Source organism: Oncorhynchus mykiss, chromosome 18 (genome assembly GCF_013265735.2).
Source record: "Oncorhynchus mykiss isolate Arlee chromosome 18, USDA_OmykA_1.1, whole genome shotgun sequence".
In the NCBI taxonomy this organism is placed as follows: Eukaryota; Metazoa; Chordata; class Actinopteri; order Salmoniformes; family Salmonidae; genus Oncorhynchus; species Oncorhynchus mykiss.
The window spans coordinates 3,903,307-3,913,095 of record NC_048582.1 but is presented as its reverse complement, the minus strand read 5'-3'; the positions used below and the strand labels follow the sequence as shown (position 1 = coordinate 3,913,095).

Genomic DNA, 9,789 nt, shown 5'->3' with positions numbered 1-9,789 from the left:
CGCGCTGTGTTAAGAAGCAGTGCGGCTTGGTTGGGTTGTGTATCGGAGGACGCATGACATTCAGCCTTCGTCTCTCCCGAGCCCGTACGGGAGTTGTAGCGATGAGACAAGATAGTAGCTACTACAACAATTGGATACCACGAAATTGGGGAGAAAAAGGGGTAAAAAAATAATAAAAAATTAAAAAAACATCTTCACTTTAAGTCAGTTGCTAAAAAGAAATTGTGGTGAATTTCCTCCTTAAATGTAGTGAAAACATGAAGGGCCCTGCTTCATTCAGTATGGAGACCCATTTATGTGGGTTAATATTGCTTTAATCTGGTTACAAAAGGAAAGCATCAACTAGCTACTTAGCTAAACAATGGAAGGAGCACAATCCATGGCTACAAAGCTAGCTGGCTAGTTAGCTATAGCTACTCTGTAAGCTAGCAGGCTAGTTAGCTATAGCTACTCTGTAAGCTAGCTGGCTAGTTAGCTATAGCTACTCTGTAAGCTAGCAGGCTAGTTAGCTATAGCTACTCTGTAAGCTAGCTGGCTAGTTAGCTATAGCTACTCTGTAAACTAGCAGGCTAGTTAACTATAGCTACTCTGTAAACTAGCTATAGCTACTCTGTAAGCAGGCTAGTTAGATATAGCTACTCCAAGTTGTGCAGTGAAACTAGGCTGTAGTGTTCCTTACTAAATCATCTCACACCGTCTGTCTCCCCCTCCCCCCCCAAAAAAACGATCAACCAATCGGTTTTAATGAAGCTCCAAAATTAAGACCACGAATGAAGACGATCTCCAACTTACGTTTGTGGTTTAGCCTCTCTCTCTCTCTCTCTCTCTCTCTGTCTCTGTCCAACTCTCACACCTCCTCTTCAAATACGTTGGCGTCTGTGAATTTGGATCAGTGTCTGTATCAATGTGATGGATCGCTCCTTCAACCGTTTACTTTACTCCTCTCTGTCCGTATGGTCCTTTGTTATGTCAGACCCTCATGTGATCAGAGGACATCAGATGTATGATCGCTTACAATACAACATCAGACTGAAAACATCAGGCTGAAACAGGTGTCCCCTTTTTAATCACCAAGAGGATTGTAGTAACGCGTTAACCGAGCGATCCCCCGCCTTATTAAATCCCTGAGCCCTAGCTAACGTCGCGGCCCTGCTTTCTCTCTTGGTTCTAGTCGCAGCGCCGCGTCACCTTTCACCTACCAGACGGTTCTCAGGAGAGCTGCAGTGACAGTGGGCTGGGGGACCACGAGCCCACGCTCCTCTCATGCCCTCTCCCTCTGGTGCAGGGCCAGGCGCAGGAAGACTTCTACCAACAGGCCTCCTCGGACAAGAGGACCGAAGCCGACGGAAACTCTGACCCCAACTCTGGTGAGTGAGTCACCTGGTTTCCTGGTCTGCTGGTTTGCTCCCATCCTCTTCTTCCCCTCTTCTGTTCACCTCTGACCCCAACTGTCTGTTGGTTTACTCTACTCTCCTTCTGTTCACCTCTGACCCCAACTGTCTGTTGGTCTACTCTCCTTCTCTCCTTCTGTTCACCTCTGACCCCAACTGTCTGTTGGTATACTCTACTCTCCTTCTGTTCACGTCTGACCCCAACTGTCTGTTGGTCTGGTCTACTCTCCTTCTTCTTTCTCCTCTTCATCTTCTTCTTCATCTTCTTATCTCTCCTCTTCCTCTCTGACAGGAAGGGAAGCATCTGTGCAAAGAGTCATTTTACAATTATATATATTTCATAATTATTTTTTTTGTATTAAAACTTTAGCACCTGTCTTTCAGAAGATATAGGACTACATCAATCCCAGAAACCAGTGAAATTAAATCCTAATGGAGCGAATAGAGGATGTTTAGAGTGTCCCAGTTATTTTTTTTTTGGGGGGGGGGGGGGGGGGACGTGTGAAAATAACCTTCTTAATGAAATGTAAATTAACGTAGTGTCATTTGATCTCTTTTAAAAAAATAAAAAAAACGTGTTCTTTTATTTTGCACTAATTTATTTCTCGGTGTTAATGTCCTCCAGCCTGCTTCCTGTTAGATTCTCCCGGGGGTGTACAGATGAGATCCCCGTAGTCGACTCACCTATTTGTGAAGCTCATTGGATTTATTTAGAGATGATTTCCCAGTTGGAGACCCGGTAACACGGAGCCGACCTGAAATGTTTAACTTTTCAACTAGAAGGATTTCTAGAGGGAATGTTCCCCGACCCACTTTTCCCCTTTTATCATTAAGAGGTGAGGAGAGAGGAAGATATAGGCCTGAGGTCGGTACTGAACTGACTGTTAGAGGTGAGGAGAGAGGAAGATATAGGCCTGAGGTCGGTACTGAACTGACTGTTAGAGGTGAGGAGAGAGGAAGATATAGCCCTGAGGTCGGTACTAAACTGACTGTTAGAGGTGAGGAGAGAGGAAGATATAGGCCTGAGGTCGGTACTGAACTGACTGTTAGAGGTGAGGAGAGAGGAAGATATAGCCCTGAGGTCAGTACTGAACTGACTGTTAGAGGTGGAGTAGTACTGTAGTACATCACCCAGAGGTCGGTACTAAACTGACTGTTAGAGGTGCAGTAGTACTGTAGTACATCACCCAGAGGTCAGTACTAAACTGACTGTTAGAGGTGGAGTAGTACATCACCCAGAGGTCAGTACTAAACTGACTGTTAGAGGTGGAGTAGTACTGTAGTACATCACCCAGAGGTCAGTACTAAACTGACTGTTAGAGGTGGAGTAGTACTGTAGTACATCACCCAGAGGTCAGTACTAAACTGACTGTTAGAGGTGTAGTAGTACATCACCCAGAGGTCGGTACTAAACTGACTGTTAGAGGTGGAGTAGTACTGTAGTACATCACCCAGAGGTCAGTACTAAACTGACTGTTAGAGGTGGAGTAGTACATCACCCAGAGGTCGGTACTAAACTGACTGTTAGAGGTGGAGTAGTACATCACCCAGAGGTCGGTACTAAACTGACTGTTAGAGGTGGAGTAGTACTGTAGTACATCACCCAGAGGTCAGTACTAAACTGACTGTTAGAGGTGGAGTAGTACATCACCCAGAGGTCGGTACTAAACTGACTGTTAGAGGTGGAGTAGTACTGTAGTACATCACCCAGAGGTCGGTACTAAACTGACTGTTAGAGGTGGAGTAGTACATCACCCAGAGGTCGGTACTAAACTGACTGTTAGAGGTGGAGTAGTACTGTAGTACATCACCCAGAGGTCGGTACTAAACTGACTGTTAGAGGTGGAGTAGTACTGTAGTACATCACCCAGAGGTCGGTACTAAACTGACTGTTAGAGGTGGAGTAGTACATCACCCTGAGGTCAGTACTAAACTGACTGTTAGAGGTGGGGTAGTACTGTAGTACATCACCCAGAGGTCAGTACTAAACTGACTGTTAGAGGTGGAGTAGTACTGTAGTACATCACCCAGAGGTCAGTACTAAACTGACTGTTAGAGGTGGAGTAGTACTGTAGTACATCACCCAGAGGTCGGTACTAAACTGACTGTTAGAGGTGGAGTAGTACATCACCCAGAGGTCGGTACTAAACTGACTGTTAGAGGTGGAGTAGTACTGTAGTACATCACCCAGAGGTCAGTACTAAACTGACTGTTAGAGGTGGAGTAGTACTGTAGTACATCACCCAGAGGTCGGTACTAAACTGACTGTTAGAGGTGCAGTAGTACATCACCCAGAGGTCGGTACTAAACTGACTGTTAGAGGTGGAGTAGTACATCACCCAGAGGTCAGTACTAAACTGACTGTTAGAGGTGGAGTAGTACTGTAGTACATCACCCAGAGGTCGGTACTAAACTGACTGTTAGAGGTGGAGTAGTACTGTAGTACATCACCCAGAGGTCGGTACTAAACTGACTGTTAGAGGTGGAGTAGTACATCACCCAGAGGTCGGTACTAAACTGACTGTTAGAGGTGGAGTAGTACATCACCCAGAGGTCGGTACTAAACTGACTGTTAGAGGTGGAGTAGTACTGTAGTACATCACCCAGAGGTCAGTACTAAACTGACTGTTAGAGGTGGAGTAGTACTGTAGTACATCACCCAGAGGTCAGTACTAAACTGACTGTTAGAGGTGGAGTAGTACATCACCCAGAGGTCGGTACTAAACTGACTGTTAGAGGTGGAGTAGTACTGTAGTACATCACCCAGAGGTCGGTACTAAACTGACTGTTAGAGGTGGAGTAGTACATCACCCAGAGGTCAGTACTAAACTGACTGTTAGAGGTGGAGTAGTACTGTAGTACATCACCCAGAGGTCAGTACTAAACTGACTGTTAGAGGTGGAGTAGTACTGTAGTACATCACCCAGAGGTCGGTACTAAACTGACTGTTAGAGGTGGAGTAGTACATCACCCAGAGGTCAGTACTAAACTGACTGTTAGAGGTGGAGTAGTACTGTAGTACATCACCCAGAGGTCGGTACTAAACTGACTGTTAGAGGTGCAGTAGTACATCACCCAGAGGTCGGTACTAAACTGACTGTTAGAGGTGGAGTAGTACATCACCCAGAGGTCGGTACTAAACTGACTGTTAGAGGTGGAGTAGTACTGTAGTACATCACCCAGAGGTCGGTACTAAACTGACTGTTAGAGGTGCAGTAGTACATCACCCAGAGGTCGGTACTAAACTGACTGTTAGAGGTGGAGTAGTACATCACCCAGAGGTCGGTACTAAACTGACTGTTAGAGGTGGAGTAGTACTGTAGTACATCACCCAGAGGTCGGTACTAAACTGACTGTTAGAGGTGGAGTAGTACTGTAGTACATCACCCAGAGGTCAGTACTAAACTGACTGTTAGAGGTGGAGTAGTACTGTAGTACATCACCCAGAGGTCGGTACTAAACTGACTGTTAGAGGTGGAGTAGTACATCACCCAGAGGTCGGTACTAAACTGACTGTTAGAGGTGGAGTAGTACATCACCCAGAGGTCGGTACTAAACTGACTGTTAGAGGTGGAGTAGTACATCACCCAGAGGTCGGTACTAAACTGACTGTTAGAGGTGGAGTAGTACTGTAGTACATCACCCAGAGGTCGGTACTAAACTGACTGTTAGAGGTGGAGTAGTACTGTAGTACATCACCCAGAGGTCGGTACTAAACTGACTGTTAGAGGTGGAGTAGTACTGTAGTACATCACCCAGAGGTCAGTACTAAACTGACTGTTAGAGGTGGAGTAGTACATCACCCAGAGGTCGGTACTAAACTGACTGTTAGAGGTGGAGTAGTACTGTAGTACATCACCCAGAGGTCAGTACTAAACTGACTGTTAGAGGTGGAGTAGTACATCACCCAGAGGTCGGTACTAAACTGACTGTTAGAGGTGGAGTAGTACTGTAGTACATCACCCAGAGGTCGGTAATAAACTGACTGTTAGAGGTGGAGTAGTACATCACCCAGAGGTCGGTACTAAACTGACTGTTAGAGGTGTAGTAGTACTGTAGTACATCACCCAGAGGTCAGTACTAAACTGACTGTTAGAGGTGGAGTAGTACTGTAGTACATCACCCAGAGGTCAGTACTAAACTGACTGTTAGAGGTGTAGTAGTACTGTAGTACATCACCCAGAGGTCAGTACTAAACTGACTGTTAGAGGTGGAGTAGTACATCACCCAGAGGTCAGTACTAAACTGACTGTTAGAGGTGGAGTAGTACATCACCCAGAGGTCGGTACTAAACTGACTGTTAGAGGTGGAGTAGTACTGTAGTACATCACCCAGAGGTCGGTACTAAACTGACTGTTAGAGGTGGAGTAGTACATCACCCAGAGGTCAGTACTAAACTGACTGTTAGAGGTGGAGTAGTACTGTAGTACATCACCCAGAGGTCAGTACTAAACTGACTGTTAGAGGTGGAGTAGTACATCACCCAGAGGTCGGTACTAAACTGACTGTTAGAGGTGGAGTAGTACATCACCCAGAGGTCGGTACTAAACTGACTGTTAGAGGTGGAGTAGTACATCACCCAGAGGTCGGTACTAAACTGACTGTTAGAGGTGGAGTAGTACTGTAGTACATCACCCAGAGGTCAGTACTAAACTGACTGTTAGAGGTGGAGTAGTACATCACCCAGAGGTCGGTACTAAACTGACTGTTAGAGGTGGAGTAGTACATCACCCAGAGGTCAGTACTAAACTGACTGTTAGAGGTGGAGTATTACATCACCCAGAGGTCGGTACTAAACTGACTGTTAGAGGTGGAGTAGTACTGTAGTACATCACCCAGAGGTCGGTACTAAACTGACTGTTAGAGGTGGAGTAGTACTGTAGTACATCACCCAGAGGTCAGTACTAAACTGACTGTTAGAGGTGGAGTAGTACATCACCCAGAGGTCAGTACTAAACTGACTGTTAGAGGTGGAGTAGTACTGTAGTACATCACCCAGAGGTCAGTACTAAACTGACTGTTAGAGGTGGAGTAGTACTGTAGTACATCACCCAGAGGTAGGTACTAAACTGACTGTTAGAGGTGGAGTAGTACATCACCCAGAGGTCGGTACTAAACTGACTGTTAGAGGTGGAGTAGTACTGTAGTACATCACCCAGAGGTCGGTACTAAACTGACTGTTAGAGGTGGAGTAGTACATCACCCAGAGGTCAGTACTAAACTGACTGTTAGAGGTGGAGTAGTACTGTAGTACATCACCCAGAGGTCAGTACTAAACTGACTGTTAGAGGTGGAGTAGTACTGTAGTACATCACCCAGAGGTCAGTACTAAACTGACTGTTAGAGGTGGAGTAGTACATCACCCAGAGGTCGGTACTAAACTGACTGTTAGAGGTGGAGTAGTACTGTAGTACATCACCCAGAGGTCGGTACTAAACTGACTGTTAGAGGTGGAGTAGTACATCACCCTGAGGTCAGTACTAAACTGACTGTTAGAGGTGGAGTAGTACATCACCCAGAGGTCGGTACTAAACTGACTGTTAGAGGTGGAGTAGTACTGTAGTACATCACCCAGAGGTCAGTACTAAACTGACTGTTAGAGGTGGAGTAGTACATCACCCAGAGGTCGGTACTAAACTGACTGTTAGAGGTGGAGTAGTACTGTAGTACATCACCCAGAGGTCAGTACTAAACTGACTGTTAGAGGTGGAGTAGTACTGTAGTACATCACCCAGAGGTCGGTACTAAACTGACTGTTAGAGGTGCAGTAGTACTGTAGTACATCACCCAGAGGTCGGTACTAAACTGACTGTTAGAGGTGGAGTAGTACATCACCCAGAGGTCAGTACTAAACTGACTGTTAGAGGTGGAGTAGTACTGTAGTACATCACCCAGAGGTCGGTACTAAACTGACTGTTAGAGGTGGAGTAGTACTGTAGTACATCACCCAGAGGTCGGTACTAAACTGACTGTTAGAGGTGGAGTAGTACTGTAGTACATCACCCAGAGGTCGGTACTAAACTGACTGTTAGAGGTGGAGTAGTACTGTAGTACATCACCCAGAGGTCGGTACTAAACTGACTGTTAGAGGTGGAGTAGTACTGTAGTACATCACCCAGAGGTCGGTACTAAACTGACTGTTAGAGGTGGAGTAGTACATCACCCAGAGGTAGGTACTAAACTGACTGTTAGAGGTGGAGTAGTACTGTAGTACATCACCCAGAGGTCGGTACTAAACTGACTGTTAGAGGTGGAGTAGTACTGTAGTACATCACCCAGAGGTCGGTACTAAACTGACTGTTAGAGGTGGAGTAGTACTGTAGTACATCACCCAGAGGTCGGTACTAAACTGACTGTTAGAGGTGGAGTAGTACTGTAGTACATCACCCAGAGGTAGGTACTAAACTGACTGTTAGAGGTGGAGTAGTACTGTAGTACATCACCCAGAGGTAGGTACTAAACTGACTGTTAGAGGTGGAGTAGTACTGTAGTACATCACCCAGAGGTCGGTACTAAACTGACTGTTAGAGGTGGAGTAGTACATCACCCAGAGGTCGGTACTAAACTGACTGTTAGAGGTGGAGTAGTACTGTAGTACATCACCCAGAGGTCAGTACTAAACTGACTGTTAGAGGTGGAGTAGTACATCACCCAGAGGTCAGTACTAAACTGACTGTTAGAGGTGGAGTAGTACTGTAGTACATCACCCAGAGGTCGGTACTAAACTGACTGTTAGAGGTGGAGTAGTACATCACCCAGAGGTCGGTACTAAACTGACTGTTAGAGGTGGAGTAGTACATCACCCAGAGGTCGGTACTAAACTGACTGTTAGAGGTGGAGTAGTACTGTAGTACATCACCCAGAGGTCAGTACTAAACTGACTGTTAGAGGTGGAGTAGTACATCACCCAGAGGTCGGTACTAAACTGACTGTTAGAGGTGGAGTAGTACATCACCCTGAGGTTGGTACTAAACTGACTGTTAGAGGTGGAGTAGTACATCACCCAGAGGTCGGTACTAAACTGACTGTTAGAGGTGGAGTAGTACTGTAGTACATCACCCAGAGGTCGGTACTAAACTGACTGTTAGAGGTGGAGTAGTACTGTAGTACATCACCCAGAGGTCGGTACTAAACTGACTGTTAGAGGTGGAGTAGTACATCACCCAGAGGTCAGTACTAAACTGACTGTTAGAGGTGGAGTAGTACTGTAGTACATCACCCAGAGGTCAGTACTAAACTGACTGTTAGAGGTGCAGTAGTACATCACCCAGAGGTCGGTACTAAACTGACTGTTAGAGGTGGAGTAGTACATCACCCAGAGGTCGGTACTAAACTGACTGTTAGAGGTGGAGTAGTACATCACCCAGAGGTCAGTACTAAACTGACTGTTAGAGGTGGAGTAGTACATCACCCAGAGGTCGGTACTAAACTGACTGTTAGAGGTGGAGTAGTACATCACCCAGAGGTCAGTACTAAACTGACTGTTAGAGGTGGAGTAGTACATCACCCAGAGGTCAGTACTAAACTGACTGTTAGAGGTGGAGTAGTACTGTAGTACATCACCCAGAGGTCGGTACTAAACTGACTGTTAGAGGTGGAGTAGTACATCACCCAGAGGTCGGTACTAAACTGACTGTTAGAGGTGGAGTAGTACATCACCCAGAGGTCGGTACTAAACTGACTGTTAGAGGTGGAGTAGTACATCACCCAGAGGTCGGTACTAAACTGACTGTTAGAGGTGGAGTAGTACTGTAGTACATCACCCAGAGGTCGGTACTAAACTGACTGTTAGAGGTGGAGTAGTACATCACCCAGAGGCCGGTACTAAACTGACTGTTAGAGGTGGAGTAGTACTGTAGTACATCACCCAGAGGTCAGTACTAAACTGACTGTTAGAGGTGGAGTAGTACATCACCCAGAGGTCAGTACTAAACTGACTGTTAGAGGTGGAGTAGTACATCACCCAGAGGTCGGTACTAAACTGATTGTTAGAGGTGGAGTAGTACATCACCCAGAGGTCGGTACTAAACTGACTGTTAGAGGTGGAGTAGTACATCACCCAGAGGTCGGTACTAAACTGACTGTTAGAGGTGTAGTAGTACATCACCCAGAGGTCGGTACTAAACTGACTGTTAGAGGTGGAGTAGTACTGTAGTACATCACCCAGAGGTCGGTACTAAACTGACTGTTAGAGGTGGAGTAGTACATCACCCAGAGGTCAGTACTAAACTGACTGTTAGAGGTGTAGTAGTACATCACCCAGAGGTCGGTACTAAACTGACTGTTAGAGGTGGAGTAGTACTGTAGTACATCACCCAGAGGTCGGTACTAAACTGACTGTTAGAGGTGGAGTAGTACATCACCCAGAGGTCAGTACTAAACTGACTGTTAGAGGTGG

General features: G+C 46.0%; 1 protein-coding gene across 2 annotated transcripts in view; it reads left to right on the top strand.

Annotated features, from left to right (window-relative positions):
* The window catches only part of LOC110512986 (protocadherin-9), a 550,907-nt gene that overhangs the window by 383,543 nt on the left and 157,575 nt on the right, over positions 1-9,789 (top strand). The window contains exon 4 of one of the 2 annotated variants that reach the window (XM_036951478.1): positions 1,286-1,367. In XM_036951478.1, the coding sequence (XP_036807373.1) occupies positions 1,286-1,367 (82 nt within the window). Of the gene's footprint in view, positions 1-1,171; positions 1,368-9,789 lie in introns of both variants that reach the window. The other variant, XM_036951477.1, reaches the window with a different exon arrangement.